The sequence below is a fragment of the Pristiophorus japonicus genome, chromosome 23 (assembly GCF_044704955.1).
Source record: "Pristiophorus japonicus isolate sPriJap1 chromosome 23, sPriJap1.hap1, whole genome shotgun sequence".
In the NCBI taxonomy this organism is placed as follows: domain Eukaryota; kingdom Metazoa; phylum Chordata; class Chondrichthyes; family Pristiophoridae; genus Pristiophorus; species Pristiophorus japonicus.
Window position 1 is genome coordinate 4,046,823 of NC_091999.1, and position 16,275 is coordinate 4,063,097.

Below are 16,275 nucleotides of genomic sequence, written 5' to 3' on the forward strand. Positions count from 1 at the left end.
GGGGCAATTAAAGGGGCAGGGCATTAAAGGGAGGGGAGCAATTAAAGGGACAGGCCATTAAAGGGAGGGGGCAATTAAAGGGGCAGGGCATTAAAGGGAGGGGGCAATTAAAGGGAGGGGGCATTAAAGGGGCAGGCCATTAAAGGGAGGGGGCAATTAAAGGGAGGGGGCAATTAAAGGGATGGGGCAGTTAAAGGGGCAGGTCATTAAAGGGATGGGGCAGGGCATTAAAGGGATAGGGCAATTAAAGGGGCAGGGCATTAAAGGGATGGGGCAATTAAAGGGGCAGGGCATTAAAGGGATGGGGCAGTTAAAGGGGCAGGGCATTAAAGGGATGGGGCAGTTAAAGGGGCAGGGCATTAAAGGAATGGGGCAGTTAAAGGGGCAGGGCATTAAAGGGGCAGGGCATTAAAGGGAGGGGCAGTTAAAGGGGCAGGTCATTAAAGGGATGGGGCAGGGCATTAAAGGGATAGGGCAATTAAAGGGGCAGGGCATTAAAGGGATGGGGCAATTAAAGGGGCAGGGCATTAAAGGGAGGGGGCAATTAAAGGGGCAGGGCATTAAAGGGATAGGGCAGTTAAAGAGGCAGGGCATTAAAGGGATGGGGCAGTTAAAGGGGCAGGGCATTAAAGGGCAGGGCAATTAAAGGGGCAGGGCATTAAAGGGGCGGGGCATTAAAGGGATGGGGCAGTTAAAGGGGCAGGGCATTAAAGGGAGGGGCAGTTAAAGGGATGGGGCATTAAAGGGATGGGGCCATTAAAAGGATGGGCCGTTAAAGGTATAGGAAAATTAAAGGGATGGGGCCGTTAAAGGGATGGGGCAATTAAAGGGATAGGGAATTAAAGGGATGGGGCCGTTAAAGGGATGGGAAATTAAAGCGACGGGGCATTAAAGGGATGGGGAATTAAAGGGATGGGGCCATTAAAGTTATGGGTCCATTAAAGGGATGGGCCCGTTAAAGGGAAGGGCCGTTAAAAGGATGCAGCTATTAAAGGGATGGGCCATTAAAGGGGCAGGGCACGTGATTAAAGAGATGGGCCGTTAAAGGAGCAGGGCATGTGATTAAAGGGATGGAGCCATTAAAGGGATCGGGCTATTAAAGGGATGGGCTGTTAAAGGGGCAGGGCACATGATTAAAGGGATGGGGCTATTAAAGGGGCAGTGTGCACGATTAAAGGGATGGACCATTAATGGGGCAGTGCATGTGATTAAAGGGCTGGGGCAATTAAAGGAATTGTGTGGGGAATAAAGCATGGGGGAAATATATGCGCAGTGAAAGAAAGACTTGTATTTATATAGCGCCTTTCATGACCACTGGACATCTCAAAGCGCTTATGCTATAAAAGGGTCATTGTGGTTAAAAGGACTGGGCAATGAATGGGGTTGTGTGATTAATGGGGCAATGCGTGATTAAAGAGCCAGTGTGGAATTGGGTAGTTAAAGGGACGGTGTGTTATTAAGGACCGGTGTGTGTAATTAAAGAGGCTGTAAATCAATGAAAGATGTAAAAAAGGAGAAACACTTTCCAGTGTTTGAAGGTTTGGTAACCAGAGGGGGAGATTGCAGCGCGTTGTTGTGATCTGAAAGAACGGTGAAAGCATATTCAATGGTAGCTTTCAAAAGGGAATTGGATAACTAGCTGCAGGGGGGAAAAAGTGCAAGGCGTTTGGGAAAGTGCAGGGGAGTGGGACTTTCTAAGAGCTGGCACAGGCACGATGGGCCGAATGGCCTTCTGTACTGTACCATGCCACGATTCTATGCAGACCAGAGGGAGTTCTCTCCGGTGTCCTGGGGCCAACCAACATCACTGACATAATTTTATCGCATTGCTGCTTGTGCGAGCTTCAATAAAGTACTTAGTTGGCTTTTGAGCATCCCCGGTTTTAAATGCTCCACCGTCGGTGGCTGTGCCCCCAAGCTCTGGAACCCCCTGCCTAAACCTCTCCACCTCTCTTTCCTCCTCCAAGATGCTCCTTAAAACCTACCTCTTTGACCAAGCTTTTGGTCACCTGCCCTAATTTCCACTTGGGCGGCTCGGCGGCAATTTTTTTTTCCGTGAAGCACCGGGGGGGGCGTTTCACTGCGTTAAAAGGCGCTATCTCAATGCAAGTCGTTGTTGTTGTAGGGCGCTTTTGGGATGTCTTGAGGTCGTGGAAGGCGCTCTCGAAATGCAGCTCCGTTAACTTTCCCCCGTTGCTGACTTTTGCTTGTTAACTCCCTTCTGCAGTCGAACACAGCCGGCCGCTGAGAGCCATCGCATCGGAGCCAGCCCCGGCGAGAGCCGACGGCGTCGCCGGCCTTCGAACATGGACGGATAAGAGCGAGAGCTCTGTGGCCGGCGGGCAGGACATTTATAACGTCGGGAGCGACCCGGGGGGAAAAGCGGCGAGACGCACACGGCCCAGAGACAGAGCGAGAGAGCGAGAGAGAGAGAGACTCAGAAGGCGTTGCCGGATGCGCGGGCCGTTGAGCGTGCTTTGACCAACGACGGTGGGCTACCTCACGGCTGGGGGGGCGGTGGTGTGGGGGGCGGGGTTTGGAGGGGCGGGGTGGTGGGTGGGGGGTGGAGAGAGGGGGGTAAGAAAACCGTCCCATCGCCATCAAGCAGACCGGAAAGATGGACGCCGGCGATCCCGGCGCGGGCTGCGACCGGCCGTCCGAGCTGGAGGCCCGCGGCCAACGCGTCGCCGATCGCGGCAACTGTGTCGGCGCGCGGGGCGACCGCGGCGGGCGGGCCGGTGACCGAGACAGCCGCGACGTTGGCGACCGAGACAGCCGCGACGTTGGCAACCGCGACGGGCGCGCCCATGACCGAGACAGCCACGACGTTGGCGACCGAGACAGCCGCGACGTTGGCGACCGGAACAACTGTGCCGCCGCCGCCGCCGCCCGCCCCTTCGCCTGCTCCGAGTGCGGCAAGCACTTTGCCCACTCCTCCACCCTGCTGACCCACCGGCACACCCACACGGGGGAGCGGCCCTTCGCCTGCGGGGTGTGCGGCAAGAGCTTTGCCCGCTCCTTCAGCCTGCTGACCCACCGCCGGGTACACACGGGCGAGCGGCCCTTTGTGTGCGGCCACTGTGGCAAGGGCTTCACCCAGTCCTGCAACCTGCTGAGCCACCGCCGGGTGCACACCGATGAGCGGCCCTTCCGCTGCTCCCACTGCGGCAAGGGCTTCCGGGTGTCCAGCAGCCTGGCCCGGCACCGGCGGGTGCACACCGGCGAGCGGCCCTTCGTGTGCGCCGAGTGCGGCATGGGCTTCACCCAGTCCTCCCACCTGCTGGCTCACCGCCGGGTGCACACCGGCGAGGGCCCCTTCGCCTGCGGGGTGTGCGGCATGGGCTTCACCCACTCCTCCTCGCTGCTCACCCACCAGCGGGTGCACACCGGGGAGCGGCCCTACACCTGCCGGCTGTGCGGCAAGGGCTTCACCCAGTCCTCCAACCTGATGACCCACCAGCGGGTCCACACCGGGGAGCGGCCCTTCCGCTGCTCCCAGTGTGCCAAGCGCTTCAAGGTCTCTTCCCACCTGCTGCGGCACCAGAGAGTGCACGCCGGCGACGAGGGGCCGGGGGAAGGGGAGGGGGGCGAGCCGCCTCGCCGGCCCAGCTGATCGACCGGGTTCTGGGTTCTCCGTTCCCCCCCCGGGTTCTGGGTTCCCCGTTCCCCCCCCGGGTTCTGGGTTCCCCGTTCTCCCCGGGTTCTGGGTTCTCTGTTCCCCCCGGGTTCTGGGTTCTGGTTCCCCCCGGGTTCTGGGTTCCCCGTTCCCCCCCGGGTTCTGGGTTCCCCGTTCCCCCCGGGTTCTGGGTTCCCCGTTCCCCCCGGGTTCTGGGTTCCCCGTTCCCCCCCGGGTTCTGGGTTCCCCGTTCCCCCTCGGGTTCTGGGTTCCCTGTTCCCCCCCGGGTTCTGGGTTCCCTGTTCCCCCCCGGGTTCTGGGTTCCCTGTTCCCCCCCGGGTTCTGGGTTCCCCGTTCCCCCCGGGTTCTGGGTTCCCCGTTCCCCCCCGGGTTCTGGGTTCCCCGTTCCCCCCGGGTTCTGGGTTCGCTGTTCCCCCCGGGTTCTGGGTTCCCCGTTCCCCCCGGGTTCTGGGTTCTGGTTCCCCCCGGGTTCTGGGTTCGCTGTTCCCCCCGGGTTCTGGGTTCCCCGTTCCCCCCCGGGTTCTGGGTTCTGGTTCCCCCCGGGTTCTGGGTTCCCCGTTCCCCCCGGGTTCTGGGTTCTGGTTCCCCCCGGGTTCTGGGTTCACCGTTCCCCGTTCCCCCCAGGTTCTGGGTTCTGGTTCCCCCCGGGTTCTGGGTTCCCTGTTCCCCCCGGGTTCTGGGTTCGCTGTTCCCCCCGGGTTCTGGGTTCCCCGTTCCCCCCCCCGGGTTCTGGGTTCCCTGTTCCCCCCGGGTTCTGGGTTCCCTGTTCCCCCCCGGGTTCTGGGTTCCCCCCCCCGGGTTCTGGGTTCCCCGTTCCCCCCCAGGTTCTGGGTTCCCCGTTCCCCTCGGGTTCTGGGTTCCCCGTTCCCCCCGGGTTCTGGGTTCCCCGTTCCCCCCGGGTTCTGGGTTCCCCGTTCCCCCCGGGTTCTGGGTTCCCCGTTCCCCCCCGGGTTCTGGGTTCCCCGTTCCCCCCGGGTTCTGGGTTCCCCGTTCCCCCCGGGTTCTGGGTTCCCCGTTCCCCCCGGGTTCTGGGTTCCCCGTTCCCCCCGGGTTCTGGGTTCCCCGTTCCCCCCCGGGTTCTGGGTTCCCCGTTCCCCCCGGGTTCTGGATTCGCTGTTCCCCCTCCCTTCCCATCCTCGATTCCAGCGCCCGAGGGGACAAGGGGAGGGATGGGGGAGTCGCCTCGTGGACCTACCTGATAGTCCGGGTTCGCTGTTTAACCCCCTCCCCCCCCCTCCCCCACCTCCTCTCTCCCTCGATTCTAGCGTCGGGAGATCTCTTTCGACTGACTTCACACAAAACCTCCATCCCCCAATACATCATCACCGGCAGTCCCTCGGAACCGAGGGAGACCTGCTCCCGTTCTAAAAGCGAGTTCCCGGGTGACTGAGCAGTCTCTTGTCACAGCCCGTGGTTGGAGGAAAGGGTGGGGGCGGGGGGGGGGGCTGGGTTTGCCGCACGCTCTCGGCGACGAGGCACTCGAGGTGCTCAGCGCCCTCCCGGATGCACCTCCTCTCACCGAGGGCGGTCTTTGGCCAAGTTGGGGCTTTCAACACGTGGTGTACACCTTGAAATAAACCAGCTTTGTTCTAAACCCACACGTGGATGGATCTTTTCGGCGCGGTGTCAGGTTTACCGCGGGGGGGGGGGAAGTGCTGTGAGGAATTGTCGCTGTTCCGTCGGGGGGGTGGGGTGGGGTATGGGGGCGCTCGCGATCCCTACGAGTCCAGAGTGTCGCTTGACCCCGATGAGCCGCGGCAGTACCTGACAGTAAACATTGCGTAATTTACTTGACAAAACAAGAGCCCCATTATCAACAGCGCGATTGCAGCAGACAGTCTACAGTGTCTATTTTATAAAGAGCCGCCGCAGACTACAGCAAAAGCGGGACTCGAGACCGGAACCACGGCGGCTTGTCCCGATAAAGGCAGGTGTATAACGCAGTACGGGTAACGTGCGGGAAATCGACTCACGCCAACTGAGAGCACTCCCATCATCATGGGCAGTCCCGCGAAGCGAGGACGACTTGCTTGGATGATACTAAGTTGGGTGGCAGTGTGAGCTGCGAGGAGGATGCTATGAGGCTGCAGAGCGACTTGGATAGGTTAGGTGAGTGGGCAAATGCATGGCAGATGAAGTATAATGTGGATAAATGTGAGGTTATCCACTTTGGTGGTAAAAACAGAGAGACAGACTATTATCTGAATGGTGACAGATTAGGAAAAGAGGAGGTGCAACGAGACCTGGGTGTCATGGTACATCAGTCATTGAAGGTTGGCATGCAGGTGCAGCAGGCGGTGAAGAAAGCAAATGGCATGTTGGCCTTCATAGCGAGGGGATTTGAATACAGGGGCAGGGAGGTGTTGCTACAGTTGTACAGGGCCTTGGTGAGGCCACACCTGGAGTATTGTGTACAGTTTTGGTCTCCTAACTTGAGGAAGGACATTCTTGCTATTGAGGGAGTGCAGCGAAGGTTCACCAGACTGATTCCCGGGATGGCGGGACTGACCTATCAAGAAAGATTGGATCAACTGGGCTTGTATTCACTGGAGTTCAGAAGAATGAGAGGGGATCTCATAGAAACGTTTAAAATTCTGACGGGTTTAGACAGGTTAGATGCAGAAAGAATGTTCCCAATGTTGGGGAAGTCCAGAACCAGGGGTCACAGTCTGAGGATAAGGGGTAAGCCATTTAGGACCGAGATGAGGAGAAACTTCTTCACCCAGAGAGTGGTGAACCTGTGGAATTCTCTACCACAGAAAGTAGTTGAGGCCAATTCACTAAATATATTCAAAAGGGAGTTAGATGAAGTCCTTACTACTCGGGGGATCAAGGGGTATGGCGAGAAAGCAGGAAGGGGGTACTGAAGTTTCATGTTCAGCCATGAACTCATTGAATGGCGGTGCAGGCTAGAAGGGCTGAATGGCCTGCTCCTGCACCTATTTTCTATGTTTCTATGTTTCCACGCAAAAAGGGATGAGTTCACGGGTGTTTCAATGAAGGGCCTGACATTCCAGGCCCCGAACTCCACCCTGAAGGGCGGAAGATGCCTGTGCGTGGGTTTTTTTTTTAACGTGGGGTGGCCGTTGCACACCAGCCCACCACACGGGCTTGACAAGAGCGCGGTTTAACCAAGGGTTAAGGGTCAAGGGGCAGTGGCAAGGGTTAACCAAGACGACTGGAGACCAGCTCTGCTGCACGGACGCAGTGCGCGCGCACGCGTGTCGCACAGTGTAGGGCGGAGCCCGTGCTGCCCCCCTCTGGGCCCTGGCCTCTGGCAAGGCCCCCCGCCCCCCCGAACTCACGCCTCTCCTGGGCCGCCGGTCGCTTCCATCCGCGAGCTCTCGCCGCTCCTTCGCATCCCTCCTGCCGTGCCTGCCCGCAGCGCAACCAGCGAGCTGGCTTTGCAGCCGGCGCTCTCCTGCAGCAGCACGCGCCGCTCCCTGCGTTGGCCTGCCGCCACTTGGAGCAATCCAGGCCGTGATTGACAGGGGGAAAATCAGCCAAGGCCGTGATTGATGGGGAAAATCAGCCAAGGCCTTGATTGACGGGAAAATCAGCCAAGGCTGTGATTGACGGGGAAAATCAGCCAAGGCCGTGATTGACGGGGAAAATCAGCCAAGGCCGTGATTGACAGGGGGAAAATCAGCCAAGGCCGTGATTGACGGGGAAAATCAGCCAAGGCCGTGATTGCCGGGGAAAATCAGCCAAGGCGGTGATTGACAGGGGGAAAATCAGCCAAGGCCGTGATTGACAGGAAAATCAGCCAAGGCCGTGATTGACGGGAAAATCAGCCAAGGCCGTGATTGACGGGAAAATTAGCCAAGGCCGTGATTGACGGGAAAATTAGCCAAGGCTGTGATTGACGGGAAAATCAGCCAAGGCCGTGATTGACGGGAAAATCAGCCAATCATCTCCGTTCCGGCCCGGAATAGTGGTGTCACTCCGTGAAGCCCAACGATGGGAATGAGCTAGAGCATATACAACACCCTTTATTTTCTTTGGGCGAAAAATTCGTTATAGCCCGGTTTGAGGCGGTAATACCGCCCGGTCGCCAACTTTAGCACCGGGCGATGTTTAGCGCCTCCGACTGGGATATTCCCTTTGAGCGCCCCGAGAGGGGAGCGGAGGGCGAAGGGAAGCGTCCCACACCTCTCTGAGGGCGCTAACGCTGATCCCTGGGGGCGGGAAGGCCACTGAAATTCTGCCGCCAGGAAACGGGCATCCCAGCGCCTAAAGGGGGCCAGCCGGATGGCTAAAGTAAAGCCAAGTCCGGCTAAATAACAGTGCCCAGCATCTAGGAGCGACGCGTTAATGGAAACAAAATTAAGTTCACAGCCCCACCTGCTCCCCCTCGGACATATGATCCCGGCAGCTACTTCGTGTCATCTGTTTTCCCTGTCGGAGGTAGTGCCGGGCGCTATGGCAGGCGAGAGCAGTCAAGTTCAGGCCGCAGTGCTACAGAGGCATCGCACACCTGGAGTACTGCGTACAATTCTGGTCTCCTGATTTAAGGAGGGATTATACCTGCATTGGAGGCAGTTCAGAGAAGGTTCACTCGCTTGATTCCTGGGATGAAAGGGGTTGTCCTATGAAGAAAGGTTGAGCAGGTTGGGCCTCTACTCTTTGGAGTTTAGAAGCATGAGAGGTGATCTTATTGAAACGTCAAAGATTCTGAGGGGGCTCGACAGGGTAGACGCAGAGAGGATGTTTCCACTGATGGGGGAGACTAGAGCTAGGGGGCATGGTCTCAGAATAAGGGGCCGCCCATTTAAAACTGAGTTGAGGAGGAATTTCTTCTCTCAGAGGGCTGTAAATCTGTGGAATTCTCTGCCCCAGAGAGCTGTGGAGGGCTGGGTCATTGAATATATTTAAGGCGGAGATAGACAGATTTTTGAGCGATAAGGGAGTGAAGGGTTATGGGGAGCGGGCAGGGAAGTGGAGCTGAGTCCATGATCGGATCAGCCATGATCTTATTGAATGGCGGAGCAGATTCGAGGGGCCGAATGGCCGACTCCTGCTCCTGTTTCTTCGTAAAAGATGAGTCTCTAGCTCTTTGTGTTTTAAATTAGCCTCATTGCAACTGATTGCGTGAGGGAATGCGTTCCTTTCAGTTCTAGCCCCTCCGCGCCCCCCCCCCCACCCCCCCCGGCGCCCATGACAACACTGGGTTGTCAGGAGGCCCTATGGTGTCGGCTGACGTCACCTCCTCATTTGCACAGGAACTTCCTGCTCGCTGTAGGCACGGGGGCCCAGGAATAGGTCTCGGTCGGTTGGCGCCGAACTGCCGAGCGATCCAATATCCCCCGCCCCCCCCCCCCCCGGCCGATGCTCCCGCCCCAGGGTTCTGCGGCATCGCACGAGTCGGAGCCCGGACGCTCCCAACACCATCCTCCCATTTTAGTGGGGGAGGAAACTCGGAAATCGCAGGATAATCCAAACGGGACAAAGACCCACCGGGCGGTAAGTGAGGGCAGTCGGGGGAGGGGGGTATGTGCGGGGAGGGGCCAGTAAGGGGTATAAATGGGGAGGGGGGGATGAGGGGGATGAATGGGGAGGGGGAGTGAGGGGGATAAATGGGGAGGTTGGGAATGAGGGGGATGAATGGGGAGGGGGAAATGAGGGGGATGAATGGGGAGGGGGAAATGAGGGGGATGAATGGGGAGGGGGAGTGAGGGGGATAAATGGGATGGGGGGAGTGAGGAGTATAAATGAGGAGGGGGCAGTGAGGGGGATAAATGGGATGGGGGGAGTGAGGGGGATAAATGAGGAGGGGGAGCGAGGGGGATAAATGGGGAGGGGGGAGTGAGGAGTATAAATGAGGAGGGGGCAGTGAGGGGGATGAATGGGGAGGGGGAAATGAGGGGGATGAATGGGGAGGGGGAGTGAGGGGGATAAATGAGGAGGGGGCAGTGAGGGGGATAAATGGGATGGGGGGAGTGAGGAGTATAAATGAGGAGGGGGCAGTGAGGGGGATAAATGGGATGGGGGGAGTGAGGGGGATAAATGAGGAGGGGGAGCGAGGGGGATAAATGGGGAGGGGGGAGTGAGGAGTATAAATGGCGAGGGGGATAAATGGGGAGGGGGGAGCGAGGGGAATAAATGAGGAGGGGGCAGTGAGGGGGATAAATGGGATGGGGGGAGTGAGGGGGATAAATGGGGAGGGGGGAGTGAGGGGGATAAATGGGGAGGGGGGCGTGAGGGGGATAAATGGGGAGGGGGGAGTGAGGGGAATAAATGGGGAGGGGACAGTGAGGGGGATAAATGGGGAGGGGGGAGTGAGGGGGATAAATGGGGAGGGGGAGTGAGGGGAATAAATGAGGAGGGGGCAGTGAGGGGAATAAATAGGGAGGGGGGAGTGAGGGGAATAAATGGGGAGGGGGGAGTGAGGGGGATAAATGGGGAGGGGGAGGAAGGGGAATAAATGTGGAGGGGGAGTGAGGGGGATAAATGGGGCGGGGCAGTGAGGGGGATAAATGGGGAGGGGGGGAGTGAGGGGTATAAATGGGGAGGGGGAGCGAGGGGATAAATGGGGAGGGGGCAGTGAGGGCAATAAATGGGGAGGGGGGAGTGAGGGGGATAAATGGGGAGGGGGGAGTGAGGAGTATAAATGGTGAGGGGGATAAATGGGGAGGGGGGAGCGAGGGGAATAAATGAGGAGGGGGCAGTGAGGGGGATAAATGGGGAGGGGGGAGTGAGGGGGATAAATGGGGAGGGGGGAGTGAGGGGGATAAATGGGGAGGGGGGAGTGAGGGGGATAAATGGGGAGGGGGGAGTGAGGGGGATAAATGGGGAGGGGGGTGAGGGGGATAAATGAGAAGGGGGGAGTGAGGAGTATAAATGGCGAGGGGTATAAATGGGGAGGGGGGAGCGAGGGGAATAAATGAGGAGGGGGCAGTGAGGGGGATAAATGGGGAGGGGGGAGTGAGGGGGATAAATGGGGAGGGGGGAGTGAGGGGGATAAATGGGGAGGGGGGAGTGAGGGGGATAAATGGGGAGGGGGGAGCGAGGGGAATAAATGGGGAGGGGGGAGCGAGGGGAATAAATGAGGAGGGGGCAGTGAGGGGAATAAATGAGGAGGGGGCAGTGAGGGGGATAAATGGGGAGGGGGGAGCGAGGGGAATAAATGAGGGGGCAGTGAGGGGGATAAATGGGGAGGGACAGTGGGGGATAAATGGGGAGGGGGGAGTGAGGGGAATAAATGGGGAGGGGGGAGTGAGGGGAATAAATGGGGAGGGGGGAGTGAGGGGAATAAATGGGGAGGGGGGAGTGAGGGGGATAAATGGGGAGGGGGAGGAAGGGGAATAAATGTGGAGGGGGATAAATGGGGCGGGGGCAGTGAGGGGGATAAATGGGGAGGGGGTGAGGGGGATAAATGGGAAGGGGGGGTGAGGGGGATAAATGGGAAGGGGGGGTGAGGGGGATAAATGAGAAGGGGGGAGTGAGGGGGATAAATGGTGAGGGGGATAAATGGGAAGGGGACAGTGAGGGGGATAAATGGGGAGGGGGGAGTGAGGGGAATAAATGGGGAGGGGGGTGAGGGGAATAAATGGGGAGGGGGGAGTGAGGGGAATAAATGGGGAGGGGGGAGTGAGGGGGATAAATGGGGAGGGGGGAGTGAGGGGAATAAATGTGGAGGGGGATAAATGGGGCGGGGGCAGTGAGGGGGATAAATGGGGAGGGGGGAGTGAGGGGTATAAATGGGGAGGGGGAGCGAGGGTATAAATGGGGAGGGGGGAGTGAGGGGGATAAATGGGGAGGGGGTGAGGGGGATAAATGGGAAGGGGATGGTTTGAGGGGGATAAATGGGGAGGGGGGAGTGAGGGGGATAAATGGTGAGGGGGGTGAGGGGGATAAATGGGAAGGGGACAGTGAGGGGGATAAATGGGGAGGGGGGAGTGAGGGGAATAAATGGGGAGGGGGGTGAGGGGAATAAATGGGGAGGGGGGAGTGAGGGGGATAAATGGGGAGGGGGGAGTGAGGGGGATAAATGGGGAGGGGGGTGAGGGGAATAAATGGGGAGGGGGGAGTGAGGGGGATAAATGGGGAGGGGGCACACAGGAAGGGGCTACAAATTCCGAAATTGATTTCATGAAATTGCCCCGGCATTATTTCTACGCGGAATTTGAACCCACTCGTGGCTCGATGTTGTCCATCGGACACTGCGGGATAGCCACAGGAAGGACCACGGGGACACGACTTTAGCTGCATCCACTAACCTGAGGAGAAAACTAATTGTGTCCAATTCTGGGCACCGCACTTTAGGAAGGATGTGAAGGCCTTAGAGAGGGTGCAGGAAAGATTTACTGGAACGATTCCAGGGATGAGGGACTTCAGTTACGTGGGTCGACTGGAGAGGCTGGGGTTGTTCTCCTCGGAGCAGAGAAGGTCGAGAGGAGATTTGATCGAGGTGTGCAAAATCGTGAGGAGTCTGGACAGAGTAGAGAGAGAGAGAGAGAAAGTGTTCCCATTGGCGGGAAGGGTCGAGAACCAGAGGGACACAGATTTAAGGCGATTGGCAGCAGAACCAAAGGCGACACGAGGGAAAACCTTTTTACGCAGCGAGTGGTGAGGATCTGGGAATGCACGGCCTGAGAGGGTGGTGGAGGCAGACTCAATTGGGGCTTTCAAAAGGGAGTTGGATAAGGACCTGAAGGAACACAAGTTGCAGGGCTCCGGGGAAAGGGCGAGGGGAGTGGGACTGGCTGAGGTGCTCCTGCAGAGAGCCGGCACGGGCTCGATGGGCCGAATGGCCTCCTGGGCTGTAACCCGTTCGATGAAAACGTCTTCCACACAATACAGGTAAATGTACTTCGCAGGTTTATATATTTTAATACAACACATGCCGCCATTTTTACTAAGGTATGGAATCCTGGCGTGAATTTACCAGGCACAACACATCTTCGGGGTTTTTTTTGCCCAGCGGTTGTGAGCGGGACTTTGACCATCGGAGAGATTGCTGAGGAAGTTGGCTCGCACAAGTTGTGCCAGACCTTAGCCCCCACCTCCTCCATCCAGACCTGCCCTCGCCCTCCATCAAGAGTCGCCCCTTCCCCCCCCTGCCCGCCATCCAGAACACCATTGCCCTTTGCCCTGTTGCAGCTGCTTGCTATTGGCCGAGCTTATTTTGGTCTGCTGGCCCGGAGCGGGTAGTTTGATTGGTTGAGCTGCCCTCTCCATTTAACGTTGCTGGCGTTTCCATGGTAGGACCAGTCGACAAGAGCTGTTGACAAAGCATACGGGATCCTCGGCTTTACAAACAGAGGCATAAGAGTCTCCCTTACCTAAGGAAGGATACACTTGCCACAGAGGGAGTGCAGCGAAGGTTCACCAGACTGATTCCTGGGATGGGGGCATTGTCCTATGAGGAGAGATTGAGCAGACTGGGCCGATATTCTCCAGAGTTTAGAAGAATGAGAGGTGATCTCATTGAAACACACAACGTTCTTACAGGGCCTGACAGGGTAGATGCAGGGAGGGTGTTTCCCCCGGGGCTGGGGAGTCTAGAACCAGGGGTCACACAGTCTCAGGATAAGGGCTCGGGCCATTTAAGACTGAGATGAGGAGAAACTTCTTCACTCGGAGGGGGGGTGAATCTTTGGAATTCTCTGCCCCAGAGGGCCGTGGAGGCTCAGTCCTCGAGTATATTCAAGACGGAGACCGATAGATTTTTGGATATTGAGGGAATCGAGGGATTATGGGGACAGTGCAGGGAAAGTGGAGTTGAGGTCAAAGATCAGTCATGATCTCATTGAATGGCGGAGCAGGCTCGAGGGGCCGAATGGCCGACTCCTGCTCCTAATTCTTATGTAAGCATGGAAGTTATGCTAAAACATGATAAAAAGGATGAACAAGCCGGGTCTCTTTTCTCTTGATAAAACAAGGCCGAGGGGTGACCTAATAGAGGTCTTTAAAATGATGAAAGGCTTTGGTAGAGTGGATACAGGGAGAATGTTTCCACTTGTGGGGAAGAGCATAACTAGAGGCCATCACTATAAGATAGTCACCAAGAAATCCAATGGGGAATTCAGGAGAAACGTCTTTCCCCAGAGAGCGGTGGGAATGTGGAACTCGCTGCCACAGGGAGGGGTTGAGGGGAACAGTATCCATGCATTTAAGGAGCGGCTGGACATATGAGGGAGAAGGGAACAGAGGGTTATGCCGATAGATTTAGATGAGGAAAGACGGGAGGAGACTGGAGTGGAGCATAAACTCCGGCAGGGACTGGTTGGGCCCAATGGCCTGTTCCTGTGCCGTATATCCCATGTACTATTTAAAACACTGGTTCGGCCCCAGCTGGAGAATTTTGCCCAATTCTGGGCACCACATTTGCAGAAGGATGTCAAGGCCTTGGAGAGCGTGCAAGAGATTTATTGGAGTGGCACCAGGGACTTCAGTCATGAATGGTGGTGGACAGTTAAACAATTAACAGAAGGAGGCGGCTCCAGGAATATCCTCATCCTCCCATGATGGCGGAGCGCATGGTTGGATGCAGCAAAGGCTTACGGGCCCCAACAACATCCCGGCCTTCGTGCTGAAGGCTTGTGCCCCAGAACTAGCCGCGCCTCTAGCCAAGCTGTTCCAGTACAGCTACAACACTGGCATCTACCCGACAATGGGGAAAACTGCCCGGGTATGTCCTGTCCTGGCCAATTACCGCCCCGTCGGTCTGCTCTCAATCATCAGCAAAGTGGTGGAAGATGTCGTCGAGGGTGCTATCGAGCGGCACTTGCTCACCAATAACCTGCTCACTGCTGCCCAGTTTGGGTTCCGCCAGGAACACTGGGCTCCTGACCTCATCACAGCCTTGGTCCAAACAGGGACCAAAGAGCTGAATTCCCGAGGCGAGGTGAGAGTGACTGCCCTCGACATCAAGGCAGCATTTGACCGAGTGTGGCATCAAAGGGGAAACTCTCCACTGGCCTGGAGTCATACCTGGCACAAAAGAAGATGGTTGTGGTGGTTGGAGGTCAATCATCACAGCTCCATCACTGCAGGAGTTCCTCAGGGCAGTGTCCGAGGCCCAACCATCTTCAGCTGTTTCATCAATGACCTTCCCTCCATCATAGGGTCAGAAGTGGGGATGTTCGCTGATGACTGCACAGTGTTCAGTTCCATTCGCAACTCCTCAGGTAGTGAAGCAGTCCGTGCCCACATACAGCAAGACCTGGACGATATTCAGGCCAGGCAATGACTATCTCCAGCAAGCGAGAGTCTAGCCAGTTCCCCTTGACATTCAACGGCATTGCCATGGCCAAATCCCCCACCATCAACATCCTGGGGGGTCACCGTTGACCAGAAACTTATCTGGACCAGCCACATAAATACTGTGGCATCAAGAGCAGGTCAGAGGCTGGGTATTCTGCGGCAAGTGTCTCACCTCCTGACTCCCCAAAGCCTTTCCACCATCTACAAGTCAGGAGTGTGATGGAACACTCCCCGCTTTGCCTGGATGAGTTGCAGCTCCAACAACACTCGAGAAGCTCGACACCATCCAGGACAAAGCAGCCCCGCTCGATCGACACGCTACCCACCACCTTCAACACTCACTCCCTCCACCACCTTCAACACTCACTCCCTCCACCACCGGCGCCCCCTGGCTGCAGTGTGCACCGTCTACAAGATGCACCGCGGCAACTCGCCAAGGCTTCTTCGGCAACACCTCCCAAACCCGCGGCCTCTACCCCCTAGAAGGACAAGGGCAGCAGGTCCATGGGAACACCACCACCTCCACATTCCCCTCCCAGTCACACACACACCATCCCTCGACTTGGGAATATATCGGCCATTCCTTCATCGTCGCTGGGTCACAATCCTGGAACTCCCTCCCTAACAGCACTGTGTGGGAGCACCGTCACCACACGGGACTGCAGCGGTTCAAGAAGGGGGCTCACCACCTCCTTCTCCAGGGGCAATTAGGGGACGGGCGATAAACGCCGGCCTTGCCAGCGACGCCCACATCCCAGGAACGAATAAAAAGAAATGAACCAGAGGGAAGATGAGAATTGTTTTTTTATGCAGCGAGTTGTTGTGATCTGGAATGCGCTGCCTGACAGGACAGTGGAAGCGGATTCAATAGCGACTTTCAAAAGAGGAATTGGATAATTGCTTGAAGGGGGAGAATTTTGCAGGGATATGGGGAAAGAGTAAGGGGGAGTGGGACTAATTCGATTGCTCTTTCAGAGAGCTGGCACGGCTATGATGGGCCGAATGGCCTTCTATGCTGAGACACAATTCTATGAAGAGAGCAAAGTGGTTGCTGATGTAAAACATTTTTGGGGTGTTCGCTTTCATTCCTTATCCATGCCTTTGTTACCTCCAGACTCGACTATTCCAACGCACTCCTGGCTGGCCTCCCACATTCTACCCTAGAGGTAAACTAGAGGTGATCCAAAACTCGGCTGCCCCGTGTCCTAACTCGCACCAAGTCCCGCTCACCCATCACCCCCCTGTGCTCGCTGCCCCGTGTCCTAACTCGCACCGAGTCCCGCTCACCTATCACCCCCTGTGCTCACTGCCCCGTGTCCTAACTCGCACCGAGTCCCGCTCACCCATCACCCCCTGTGCTCGCTGCCCCGTGTCCTAACTCGCACCAAGTCCCGCTCACCCATCACCCCCTGTGCTCGCTGCCCCGTGTC

General features: G+C 57.3%; 1 protein-coding gene across 1 annotated transcript; it reads left to right on the forward strand.

Annotated features, from left to right (window-relative positions):
* The first annotated feature begins 2,575 nt into the window (after positions 1-2,575).
* Positions 2,576-5,231, forward strand: LOC139235279 (zinc finger protein 771-like). The gene has a single exon (XM_070866420.1). It carries the CDS (start codon positions 2,618-2,620, stop codon positions 3,611-3,613), a length of 996 nt encoding a protein of 331 aa, XP_070722521.1. The 5' UTR covers positions 2,576-2,617; the 3' UTR covers positions 3,614-5,231.
* The last annotated feature ends 11,044 nt before the right edge of the window (positions 5,232-16,275 follow it).